This window comes from Aphelocoma coerulescens, chromosome 12 (genome assembly GCF_041296385.1).
Source record: "Aphelocoma coerulescens isolate FSJ_1873_10779 chromosome 12, UR_Acoe_1.0, whole genome shotgun sequence".
Lineage (NCBI taxonomy): Eukaryota > Metazoa > Chordata > Aves > Passeriformes > Corvidae > Aphelocoma > Aphelocoma coerulescens.
In genome coordinates, this window is record NC_091026.1 from 10,107,203 (window position 1) to 10,121,283 (window position 14,081).

Below are 14,081 nucleotides of genomic sequence, written 5' to 3' on the forward strand. Positions count from 1 at the left end.
CTCCACCATTTTCTTAATGGGACAGAAATAAACACTTTCTTTACAATGCAAAGGAAAAAGAAAAAAGTACAGGGACCAAAATAACTTTCATCCACTGCATCAATTTGAGTGCAAGTCTTAAAAAAAACCAGCATTCTTCTACACAGTAAGTTTAGGGCTCACTGGTTTCTTGGTGCAGGGTAAGTAAAGAAACAGACAGCTAAATTTATCTTCACTTTGCTTTGTTTGGCTTTAAATTACAAAAAAGAAAACATTAAACCCCACAAAAGGAGTGTTGGCTATTACTAGAATAATCAACTATTTTATACTGTAAATAAAGTTAAAAAAACAAAAGCAAGCACATTTAGGGACATACGACGAAAGTACTCCCAAACATCCGCCTCCATGTAATTTGTTAGTGAGGACAGTTCAGTAATGAAAACACATCTGAGACAAATTTTCTGTAAAGACTGAATTTTCAGTCACTTGTTTTGGTTTTTTGGGATTTTTTTTAAACAGAATTTAGCTTCAGTTCAAAACTCTTTTGTTCCTTTAAGCAGAAAATTATTTTTTCTACACAAAGCTTGGTACAGTTCAATTTAACCAAATACACTTTCTTTTTTAAATTTCCCCTAAAACCTCTATGCAGCACCACAGACAGGTGAATTTCTTCCCACAAGAGACTCCAGTTCAACACCAATTTTAGACAGAAAAAACCACCATTGCTGGATACAGCAATACACACCAGAGAGAGAAAGGGAAGAGCTCAACTACAAACACATGGGCAAACACCACCAGCACCACAACTTTGTCACAGCACTTGAAATAATGGGAGAATCTCAGTTGTTCGTCAGGTGAAAAATCCACTCAGAGAAAAAAATACTCATGATGGCCCCTCCCACAGGGTGAAAACCTATCACACAGCAAGCAAATCCACAGAATAAAATTACTTCCTTAAAAAAAAAGTTGTCGGGGTGCCTAACTTGTGACTTTTGAATTTTTAGCCATACACAAGATACAAACACTAACAATTATTTCCATTTTTTAATTATTTGCTCTATTTATAAATATAGAAACAAACAGATATCATTTCAGGGAAATACCTTGCTTTTCAGGCTTTAAGGAATTTTTTAATTAGGCATATTATCATATTATTTGAAGTCATAATATAGCCAGACAGGGGCCAGGTTTCAGTTTCAAATGCTCAAAACTAGTCCCTTAAGTGAGCAGCACTGCTGACACTTGGTTGCTTTTTATTGATAAATTTTTTAATACTCTAAACTGAACACTCATCATTTCAGAGATCAGGGAAAGACTCTAGTGCTGAATGCTTTTAAGAATGACGATGCTTTGGAATTTCTTTAGTCTATAAATGCAACCTAGACACCTAAAATTAGGTACTATTTGAACCATTTTCCGTATTTTCTGATGAAATGTGTCTTGGTCAGTTCTTCCGATGTCTTTAAAGGATACTTCCTAAATTAGAGTACAAACTCAAAATGTTTTCTACTTAACACACAGTTCATCTTTTTTTTCATAAATCTTCAGAGTTAGGGGACAGTACAGTCCCAAAGTAGCGTACATACAGAACTGCACAATAAAGCCAAACACCACAAAATACTTATCTGAATCTTTCCATCACACAGCAACGCTGCTGCACACATACATTCAGATTTTACAGGATGGGGCAATCTACCTCCACAAAATTGTCTGTAATTCTTTTCAAGCCCATGCTTATGTTGGGTTCCTCCACAACCAGCACCACCACACTGGTGCTGTCCTTCAAGATGCTGAACACCTTCAATAAGCACTGTGAGGGTTAAGAATAACACTTGCTGATGGGTCCCAAGCCCTTTACAAGAGATCATTCACAGAAACCTCCCTCAGCCCACAGTTACTACTTCTCTCCTGTTAGCAGGTGACCAACGCTCAAGAGCCGCTGCTGCTGCCGCACTCACCCGACGGCAACAGCCCAGAGCCAGCAAGGACCGAGCTGTGCCACAGCAGCACTTTGCACGTGCACTCTGAGCCACACTCTAAATCATTTCACACACTGGAATGTCAGCGTGGATAAGCACTGCCAGAACACGACACAGAATCGCCCCAAGTCAACCACAGGTTCAGGTAATCATGACCTCTCTTTCTACAACATAAATGCATAATTTCCGCACCACTCTTTGATGAAGGGACCACAGACTTAAAAAGAGGAAACAATTACAGTCATTAGAATTTCACCCAAGCGTGAGATTTAATCTCAGGCCATGGTCTTGCCAATGGCTGTGGGGGTCTCAATGGAGACAAAATTGCTCTGTGGGAGAAAAAAAATGCCTTGATGATGACATTAGTCAGCAAGAGAGACTGAGCTTTGTCTTCCATCCAACAGCACAGTCAAATACAAGGAAACCATTTTCCCTCCCCCTCTTCTTGATCCTAAAAAAGAAAGCTATGATTTTGTTTTTCTCTCTGAAATGCAATTTTTGCATACTTTGGAAAACTTTCTTCCCCAAAGTAATACTGCTGGAAGGCTTCTTTTTAATATAAGCGAAGTTGATGTAAGCATGAATAAACATCTATGACCAAAAAAATCATTTCCCATGCCTATCCTTATTAATATGATCAGATAGTTCTATCAACAACTCTCTAACACTTATATAGCTTTTCTTTACCCAACAGGTTCTTAAAGACCATTTCAAATTTTACATATGCAGGAGAATCATATCTAAAGTATGTTCACCTGCTCTACAATGCATTTAATGGAAGCACGACAGGTAAAACTTGGCTGAAAAAAAATTAAGGCAAAGTTTAAAAATTAAAAAGAGCTCCTGAGATCCAAGAATACCAGCGACTCTCATATGCCAATTGTACACTGCATCCCAAATAAGACAGAAAACAAAGGGAAATCTAAGCACAAAAGACAAGAAAGTGCTACAGGCAACTGTATTAAATTCATTTTTCCAGTACTGCAGAAAAGAACAGTTCTGCAGTAGACAAAAGAGTCATCATCATTCTTCTGTAACATGAAGTAAAAAAGGAGTTTCTTAACAAAACCATAAGCCCAAATGAATCATCTCTTCTCTGGAACCAGAGGTGAGCGAGCCTGGATTCTTACCCAGATCAACTTCTATAAATCTCAAAATTCAAACCTTTTTATTCCCCCTTATCATCCTTTACCTCCAAGATGCTCCTGAATACAATTTATTCATTTTTATTTAAGCTACCCTCTCTATTCCATTTCCTCGTCTTCTACTATTCACCAATTCCCTCTGCTGTTACATTAAACATATATATATATATATATATTATTATTTGTCTGGTCCCAACTACCCCTAGTGCTGGTAATGCTGATAATTACAATATAATGTAGGATTAATCATCTTAAATTTGAAACCAAGATTGTAATTCAATTTGGAAGCCAACACTAACCATTTCATGTTCACTTGAAGAGATAAGATAAACTGTGCAAGAACATTTTGGCAAAATAATTGATAAGGAGATGGGAAATAAGAATTATTGGTATTTACTTAGCCTGCAACACTTTCTGGAAGCGAACAGTTTAAAGGAAGCACTTCAGAACAGCTACCTAATCTGAATTTTACAGATAGCACATGGAATATTTTCTCACAGAATGCACAGTATCTCTGCAATCCCAGCTATTGTACGAGCTCTTTAAGGCTCTTTGCTGAAGCTCTCTCATTCAGCTCTACCCCATTATGAGCTGGGAACCACGGAAAACAATGTGTTCAAGAACCCAGCTGGAAATCACCACTGCAGAACATCTGTCCTTGCTCTTCAGCTTGCCAGGCCAACCTTAGGGTTCCCAGGCAGAAAATGACTCACTACCACAAGGAAAATCAACTTTTTACTACACTTAATGGACAGTAGCAATGACAGTGTTAGTGAGATCTGTTGCGCATCTGCTTCACAATTAAAACCTCAATTTTTCTATCTGCATTTTGTTTTTCTAGGGGTTTTCATAAATAGTACTTTACAACAGCCACACAAGAATATGTATTATTATTTCTAGTACAAAAACCCCTAAATAAATATATTAAGGAAATTCAGTTCATGGCTCTATCAAGCTAACTAGCTATTAAAAATGGGTTTATACATAAGCAACATATCATTCAGCTTCTATCTAGCATCTACTAATTGAAGACAACTTCTAAATCAAGATTCAGAACAAATAAAGTAGAACCTTATAAGGCTGGTTTGTCGATTAGCAGACCACTGAATTGCTAAATTGGACTATTTAGCAAGCAAGCATATCCATCATCAGTAAAAATGCTACTTTGAAAAATGTGCTTTGAATTTATTTTGACAAGGGTAATTTTAACTATAAACACGCTTCATATTTTACAGTAAGTTGCTCGAGATTTTATGCAGTTATTTATAATACTTCACTACATTAGCTGATATTTTAAAACATCTAAAAATTGATTAACAAAGCTTCCCCACTCTTCCAAACAGCTTACAAAGTAAGTTAAAGCAAGAACAAACATGAAGCAAAAGTGAAATGAAAGGTGGTTATTCAATGAATGCTTGCACACGGTGTGATGGAACAAAGAAATTCTGTTTTTAAACCAGTAGGAAAAATGATCAAACAGACTTGAACAGCACCATTACAGTGCTTGGTTATTAAGTTTTCCTGAGAAGCTGTCATGGTTTTGTGTCAAATAGTGTCAATCAGGATAATTTTGTTGTATACAAGCAAACAAACACAACCACTCAGAGGCTTTGTAGAAAAATTGTCATATAATAGTAAGGGACAATTTAACATTCAAAAAACCTTCAATAAAACCTCTCCTAGTTAAAATCTACACTTAAATTGAGAATTCCATTATAAATCACACCTTCCAAACAAGAAATGCACAATTATTTTTATTTTTTAAATGGAACACAGAAACCAGTACATTTCTGACAGAATTCTAAGAAGAAGCAGAAGAGAATGTGATTATTCACTACAACTTTTGATATCAGGAGACAATGGGTCTCTTGCTCCTTGTAAACTTTTTGACCCAGAAAATGAACCGAAGACTCCTCCTGCTTTGGTCTCTAATATTACCTAAGAGTTATTGTGTAAGTTTAGGAAGTTGTTGAACATGTGTAACTTTAACAGGGAAATCAGCTTCAAGCCAAAATTGCAGAAAAGGGCATAGAACAGAAATAATAGCAGCAATCCCACTGTCACACCACTCACAAAACCCACAGAAAGGAGAAGCAATGCAATACACAGAAAGTTAGAACCATTAAAATTATGATACAGACAGATAAAAATTCCACAAGACCTTATTTCAAAGTACCCTGGTACCAAGTTTCATTCTACCCAATCTCACACAACAAATCCTATTTCACACAGAAGTGGTTCAAAGCAGATTTAGTACAACTAGCTTGCTTTTGCCCAGTTATTAAAAGACATGGGGAAATGGGGAAGGAAATAAAGGAACTGTGTACACTAAATTCCACGGTTCCCACATCAAACTAGTTGGTTTTTTCCCCTGTTACCTGTGTCTCATGTCACATTTAAAACAACACCCCATACGTTTTTATTGCTTAAGGTATAAAAAGCACTACCCAAATTATAGATGAAATAAGACTAACCTTCCTTAAAACTCAGAGGATGTTTTCTTTAAGAACGAGAAAATTAAGCCAGAGTTGTGTTCCAAATCTTCTACTTAATTCTGTTTCGATTCACAGTGAGGTCACTCCCCCCACGCTGACCTGTTACCCTGAGTACTTATCCCTAAGATCCTACATTGTAAGCAAACACTGCCCTCTTGTGCACTGCATCATCCAGGAGACAAAGTTCCACTTCGGAGGTTGTGGAGACCACGCAACAAAATTTTTATACTGGTTGCCTTTCTGCACGCATAGCTCCTTAATTTAAAAAAAAAAAAAAAAAAAAAAAAAAAGTGGCTTTCATTTTAAAATGTCAATAAAAATACTCCTTTGTGTTGTCAGGGAACTATCAGGCACCAGCCAAATTCTAGTGATTAGAAAAAAAAGACACTGTTTCAATTTCATTTACAGAAGTAAGTTTATTTGAAATTTTAATACAAAGCAGTATCAGCAATTCACAAGCACCATGAACCCAAGGAGTCTAATACATTTTAGAAAACACTCCCACTAGTGCTAGCTGAAGTCTCTTGACCTGTGAGCACTTTCATAACATCAACCACTACATCAAGGTTTGTGAATCGAAATTACACTACCCAAGAGTTGTATGTTGTTTTAATTTTTTCCACCAGAACAGGGTTCATTATTATGTTACTCTCACTTCAAGCTGGCAGCCAAAGATCTCAAGACTCTACAGTGACTGTTCTGACTAGAATGACAGCCACTAAACACAAGACACTCTTTCCTACAGAGGTTTCTCTTCATTCAACATCTGCACTCAACAGCCAAGTCATCCACATATACAACTATAAAACGCTACTCACTCACTCACCTAGAAAAAAACAAGAACTGTCACATCTTCACAAAGGCCTCAACAAACAAAAGCTCACATCGACAGAAGTATGTTTTCACTGCAGTAATGCAAAGGTAACCCCGAGTTTACAAATCCTCTTAAAAGCTTACAACAAACTCAGCAAAACAAGTAATCTGTGATAAAAGGTGGGGGTTTTTTGTGATATGTTAATCTTACAAATAATCTGCATCTGTCTGAATTTGAATGCTGGTAGCAAGACCACATTTCCCTTGATCTCCCAAGCCTGTTTTCATTGTACTCATTTGCATCAGCAAGACATGCTTTTGCTATGCTCATTTCCCCCTCCCCAAGCTCTAGTGCAAGTTCAAAAGTCTTGGCCCCTCCAATGTATCAGGTATGAATTAATACCCTTCCTTAGCCGAACACAGCAGCAAAGTGGAAACAGACACTTGCAAGGCAGTTTTCTTTGAAAGGAACTGCAGGGACAAATGGTGACAATGAAGCTCTAGTTATAAAGTAAAAAGGTCAAAGGTTCAGACAGGCATAAGGATTACAAAACTACAAGTTTGTCAGAGTTCCCCCCAGCCCAGGTTTAGACAACCAGGGTCAAGCAGTAGCTTTCCAATTAAAACCCTATAAGGATACACTGTCCTTTGAACTTCATAAGGGGGGAAAAAAAAAAAAAAAAAGGGACAATTTTCTGATTTAGAAGTTCTTTTGAGGACCCATCTTGAAATCAAACAGATAAAGGGCAGCTGAAAACAGCTCACCTAAAGCAAACACTCAGTATCCCTTGGCTGCCTGTGTGGGGGAAGCTGGGATGAGGTAATCATGTTCTCCTGTATTAGTGTGCTGACCCTTTGTAGGGCATGAAATTAACCATCAGCAAGGAAAAAATCTGCTACTGCTTAAACTACTTTGCTACGCAAAGTGGTCTTAAAATGAAATATGGGGATTGAATTTCTTCTGGCAGATTAACTTGTCTAACCTCTCGGCAGGCATCCCTTCCTGCTGAACTCATTTGAGAAACTATTCCAGACCCTACTGGGTGCACAGGTCTGTGACAAACAAACGTAAAAGCAACTCTTATTTTATTTCAATGACATTAACATCAGCTTTGTGGAAGATCAGGATCTGAACATTAACAAAAGAAGAGAAGCTTAAAAAACCCCATAATGCTGTGACAGAAGCTACCCCATCTCAGTGTGACATTTTACTAAAAATACCACCCTAAATCTCTACAGCAACAGAAGAATGCAGGAATGACAAAAGTATCAGTCCTGCATCTTGCAGTCATTCCTTCAGTGCACAAACCAAGTGTAAGGCTGACGTGGGTGCTTCTTACTGCTCGGGACAAGCTAAGAATTGGCCCTCAAGGTTCAGTCATCCAGGCTTGTTTGCTCTCTATACCAAGTCAGACACAAATGGCTGTAAATACTGGTTTTGTTGCATTGCTTGAGACAAGATCCTGCTAAAGCACAGGAAAAATCTGAAATTTTATTTTAAAATAAAGAGTTCTGTTCTTATTGTTTGAAAGAGTAAGACAAAAAGAAATACATAGCACAGTCCAAGCCATACAGCTACCCACTAAATTAATGCCTTCCTGCCACAGACACACAAGAGCCTTAAAAGAATATAAACCAGTAGGGTTTAAACACAAGTGAAAGGCATGATGTAGTACGCCAAGTGACTATTATTTATTCCATTCCAACCTTGACTATAACCTTCCAGTTAAAACTTAAACAAAATATCTTGGGTGAAACTGTCTGCAACATTTCCAATTCCCAGCATGCAGGTAAAGAAAAAAAAAACAACCCAAAACAAAACACTTTTGATTTAACATTTGATATGTTTTGTTTTCAAGGACAAGCTTCAGAAGAAAAATGTAGCCACACAGAATGAAATACAACTTCCATTTTTCATTCCATTTGGTTACTGCTCAAATATTCTGCATTCATTTAATCCTAAAGTATTGTGTCTGAACAAGCATCTTGTGAGTGACTCTGAGAAGTATTCACAAGGTCAAGCACTACCTGGCATAGCGTGACAAAAATGTAATACTAGATTCTGACATGAAAAAATCCACTCCAGGAATTAGCTACATACAGAAATATGTTAAAGAGTGGTAAATAGTAACATTTAATCTGTGAGCAGATTTATGAGCCATGTACAGCAAAGGAATTAACCCTTAGAGCACTCTGGGAGCACAGAAAAGATGACAGTTACACAAGAGAGATAACCTGGGACACCACTGGGTAAACGGCACTCGGGAAGAGAAGAGCCAAAAAGTGACACCTCAGAAGGAAACCCTTGAGCTCCTCACCTCATGGGAGACCTGAGTGAACAATGCTGGTGCTACCCAGCCACAGCAGTGTTTCCATGAGATGGGATCACCCAAGGGGAAGACAACTAGTTTATCCCACCTTCAGTGAAAAAAGAGAGCTTCAAACAATAACATTTGTACAGCTGTAGCTTCTCCTGCAAACCCTGCATGCACCTGACTTACACAGAGGTTTGAAGCAGCCCTCTCATCTCTGTTGTCATTCCACCTTCCAAATCCTCACATGCAGCTCCCTTGCCCCCAGGCATCCTACCTCTAGTTTTTCTGCAGATTAACTTCTACCTATTGCTACCCTCAGGATTTGAATTCAGAGCAGTGATAATTTAAAGAGGTATGGGAAATATGAGGTGCAGAATAAACACAGGAGGATAAAGCACTTTGCACTTATGTCTTATTTAGAAACCATATATAGAGAAAACGTGCAGTAACAGGGAAATCACAGATTCCATCAAGAAGAAAAGAGTAGTGGCATTCCTGGTTGCAGAGAATGTTTGGAATGGCAAACCCTTAATGCTTAGTAACAAGGAAGTAGATGAAAATAACCTAAATTTTTCAAGTATCATTATCTGGGAGGACTCACTTTCCATTCCTGAAGTGGTGAAAAAGTTGGCATTATTGAAACACACATGAACACCAAAGAATGCATCCTGTTACACAAGATATGCTACACTTCAGTTTGAGTTTCACCAAACCACACCAAATCTGTAAGCACCTAAAGAGTCCCACAGGCACAGATCAGGTTTTATCATCAAGGTTTCACCTTTCCAACCTGGTAGTAAAAAAACAAAAAAAGCATCCCCTATCAAGATACATCTATGTTACCAAGCAGAAAACTGAAGTTCCTAATTCTTTAAACTATTAACACAATACTGCATTTTCTCTACAACCCTTTCTTAACACACAGAATTGCAGTAAGTCACACTGATCAACTGTTTTCAGTAAGAAACATAACCTTGTCCAACTGGAACTAAGCGAGTTTGATGCGCTTATGTGTCTGAATTACCACCTGTAAAGAATTACTTTTGCTGGGAAGAAAACTCTATCATGTCATCTAATCCAGTCCATGCCTTCATTCTCCCTGCATGGCCTATCAATAAGCAAATCTGAATAACTTATTCAGCTGATGTGGACAGCTGTGACTAAATACTTTGAAGATCTTCATAAAAATAACAGAAAGCAATAAGAAGTCTGTGTATCAAACAACGACACCAAATAAGTGTTAAAGTTGTTGAAAAACTGGTTAAAGCTGATTTCTAAGTTTTCCCATGTCCCCTTCATGAGGAAGTTTACACCACTGAGATTAGTTACTTCTGGCAAAAAGGAATGTCTGACTACAAGTGACTCTTCAGTACATCCAAGAAACATTTGCCAAAGTAAACTTTGCTCTTTAGAAGATAATAGGTGCTTACAATTACTGACAAATGATAAGGGATTGTCAAGTACAAAAGATGACTACAAGACCACAACTTTCTGGAATTAATCACACAGCCACTCCTCCCTTGTAGCTGTGAAGCGCAAGTTGATGATACAGAGCACTTTACTTCTGGTGAAACTGACAGATAAGTAAATATTTATTATCCTACCCACAAGAAGCACAAACAATACAATGCAGTTACCGCTAACGAAACTTACAAATAACACAACTGTTCAAAAGGGGGTTAAATTCATTCATCATGAAAAGTAACTCAGCCTAAACCTCAGTCTAGCCAAGAAGAAACATTGTCCTACAAAACTACCACCAAGTTGTCACTAAAGAGACGCTGACAGAAGAAAGGCAGAGGAACTGACCTTGCAGGCTGATCCCTGCAGTTGCATCAACCTGTGACTACTTTAAACTCGTGCAGCTGTGACTCCATCACATCCTTAGTCAAGCACCGACCAGCTCTTAACACTTGTTCGAAGAAATAGAAGATAGAGATAGAACAAGGTGAACTAATTTAAAATGAGTCCTAATGCAAACCAGATTAACCTTCTGGTACCACCTACAAAGGCTAAAATGTAGAGTTACCAAAATCCACGAAATTATTTCTAAGCCTAAAATTACCATGTTAGAACTCCCTGGTCCTCCAAGACAACATGAGCATGCCCAGCAACTACATCACAGCTCTCAACTACAGGCAACATAAACTCTGACAGCTTTAACAGGCGAGAAAATAGAAATTTATAGAGCCGTTCAATGCCATTAATAGGGCCTCCATACAAGATAAATAAAACTTTTTTTTCAATAAGCGTAAGAAACCTGAGCACACCTGACCATCCAAACAGCACCCCAAGAACTCACAGGTACAAACTGCTTTTCTATGAGCACTGGTTCTTTACTTGAAGAGTAACCACGATAAAGTGTAGCAAAGTCATAAGGCCCTTGAAAAACCTGACACCCCCCGTTCCCTCGGCTGGGCGTAGCCGGAGACCCCGGCTCCCAGCGGCCCCGCTCCCACCACGGACAGGGGCGAGCGCAGCCCCGCGGGGCGCGGACCCCAACGAGGGCTGGGGCCCCCCGGGAGGCGCGACAGCCACCGGGGCGGGCCGGGCGGCCACCCCCGCGCCCCCCTTACCGCCGATGATGGTGCGGATGAGGGAGGCGTGCCCCGGGCAGTCGACCAGCGTGAACTGCAGCTCGCCGGGCCCCGGGCCCAGCTGCGGCGGCAGCGCGGTGCGCAGGCAGGAGAAGCCCAGGTCCAGCGTGATGCCCCGCGCGCGGCTCTGCGGCGCCCGGTCGAAGGCGGCGGTGGAGCCGGTGGTGCTGAGCGCCCGCGCCAGCGCCGTCTTCCCGCTGTCGATGTGGCCCAGCACTCCCACGTTCACGTTCAGGACGCGGGCGGCCATGGCGGCGCTGCGCCCGCCCGGTCCGTCCCCACAGCGCCCCTGCGGCAACGCGGGCCCCGCCGCCGCCGTTCCGCCCGCCGGGGGCCCGCGCGCACGGTGACCGGGCAGGGCCGCGCCGGGCAGGGCCAGGGCCGGGCAGGGCCAGGGCCAGGCTGCTCGGTACTGCGCGGGTCGTGCTCTCCGCGGCCGGGAATGAGAACCACCGGCCTGGCAAACGCCCCAGCTCACCGCTCTGCCCCGCTCTGCCCCGCTCTGCCCCGCTCTGCCCCGCTCTGCCCCGCTCTGCCCCGCTCTGCCCCGCTCTGCCCCGCTCTGCCCCTGCCAGGCACCCCCTGTAAGGAGAGGCAATTTCAGCAGGTTACTTTGAAGGCCACATGCCCAACAGCTGGGTCCTCTCCCCGGTGTGCGCCCGGCCTGAGGGAGAGCTGGGAGCCAGCAGCCCGGGGAAGGGGGCACTGTAATTGCCCTGAGCATCCGCACCTTTGCTCTCATTTCGCCCACGCTAATTAGACATTGCAGGGCTGCTTAAACCCGCTCCCTGTCACATCACCCCCTCCATTCTGCCCCCAAGCACACCCCGGTGTGACCAGGTTTGATTTCAAAGGCGCGCGGACATTTGCAAACCCACGTAAAAAAGCAGGTCATTTACTCCCCGTACACTTAATAAATTCTAGGCTTACATAATTCATTTTCCTGTAAAAGCATATTTAAGTTAGGTAAGATGCTGCTTTAAAAATCCTATCTTTAGTGGACTAAGAATCCAAGATTATTAACAGTGATGAACAGCTCTCCTGGAAACCACTGCTACCACCACCAAAACAGACAACAACAGGTAGATGAACATTGGAGAGGCCTGAGGGCATTTCAGAGGACAGGATCACTTCACTGATGTAAGTCACCTGGCTTTACCGATAACCCAGGGAGCACGGGCCAAATGCACTACAGGATAAAGCTTAACACATGTGCTCGGCATTTCAGTAGAGACTACGGAGCCCAAAGTACCTCTTCAAATGATAACAGCTCTTCATAAATGAAGAAATCAAGACCGTATCATGGACTTCCCATAGGTGTCAAAGTAGACTAGACTTGTTCTATATTTTTTTTTCTTTGAGAGCAGTGCTGTTGCTTTTCTGCTCACTCTGTGCAGTAGTACATACTGCTCATAGTAATAACATTCACATCTGAATAACTAATGAATGAGCCAGAAGTGTAAAATGACTTGCCTAAGGCTACTGTCAACATCATGCATTTGGTTTTTAGGCTTTGACTCCAAACTCCAGGCTTTTTCTTACAAAGAAAGATGCTTTATATAACAACACTTTCAATATAAAAGAGTTTGGTTTAGAGCTGGATGCAAATTACTCCTCCTTCCCAAACACATGGAAGTCAAGATGACAGAATCAATGACTCAATGAAAAGTGGGGGGCGGGGGGATTGCATTTCTTCCTAGCTCTCAGTGCTATTTGAGAGACAACTGTCTCCCTAAAGGAAAGATGTGAACTCACAAGGAATACTGAGCTAGCCTGGCTAATCAGCTTCTTGAGCAGAACAGTTCAGCCTGATGGAAGCTGTGTCATGGGAACCAAATTAAGCATAATGTCACTTTTCAGACCAAGTTCCCAGGCTTTGAACAGTTTCCTGTTAAATCATAAGGCTCATATACACTTCCTTGTGCTGAATCTGTTACATCAATATGCACTTGCAAAGGGAAGGGAAAGTTTACATCAATTCCCATAAGGCCCTAAATAGTTAGAATCCACAGAGATATCCTTGTATCATATTACCCTTTACTTCTTTTCTTTTAGCGTTATGAGTTCAGAAGGAAGAGGTGAGAAAAGGTCTGATTCTCAACCAGAAAGGTATTATCCAGAGATCCTCCCAAAATACCTAAAATAACAGCCATTTTCAACAAGCCTTGAGAAAGTAGAAAGGTCTAAAAGTTTCTACAACTCTTGAGAAAACTGGCAGTGATGTCAAGGAGGTCCCATTTCAATACTCACAGTGTAAGAGGCTGCAGCAAAGCTCAGGCGAGATGCATTTTGGTCTGCCAGTCTAATGACGAGAGACGTTTTGCTCAGCCAGAATTTAGAGGGATTCTGGACAGAACTTATGGGATGAAAAAAAGATAATTCTTTCTGTTAAGGATAGCTCAGGAAGGAGGATAAAAATCCACAGGAAAGTGGATTTAATTCCACTGTTCATATAACAATGTTGGCCCTTCTTTTACTCCTGAGTGACCTGCAAGAAGGAGGAGTATCATGTAGAAATGAGTGTTTGGTTTTCTCCCTTTAGACACAGAAAAGATTTGCAACTCTCTAGATAGGGAAGCAGTTGTTCTTACGTAGAGGGAAGGAAAAAACCCAATGCCTACAGCTTTGTTCTTACCACTCAGAACATACCTCTCTCCAGGATTTTAGAGCCTGTGGATCTGATTTTGCCACATATCACTTGAGGAAATATTAGAGTGCACATAGTACCTGTGAAATGAATGACTTAAATCACCAATAT

General features: G+C 40.9%; 1 protein-coding gene across 3 annotated transcripts in view; it reads right to left on the reverse strand.

Moving 5' to 3' along the window:
- The window catches only part of EEFSEC (eukaryotic elongation factor, selenocysteine-tRNA specific), a 122,753-nt gene extending 110,453 nt beyond the window's left edge, over positions 1 to 12,300 (reverse strand). The window contains exon 1 of one of the 3 annotated variants that reach the window (XM_069027717.1): positions 12,254 to 12,300. In XM_069027717.1, coding sequence (XP_068883818.1) covers positions 12,254 to 12,278 — 25 coding nt within the window. In that variant the 5' untranslated portion in view covers positions 12,279 to 12,300. Of the gene's footprint in view, positions 1 to 11,302; positions 11,783 to 12,253 lie in introns of those variants that run through there. The other 2 variants (XM_069027720.1, XM_069027719.1) reach the window with 2 other exon arrangements.
- Between the last annotated feature and the right edge of the window lie 1,781 nt (positions 12,301 to 14,081).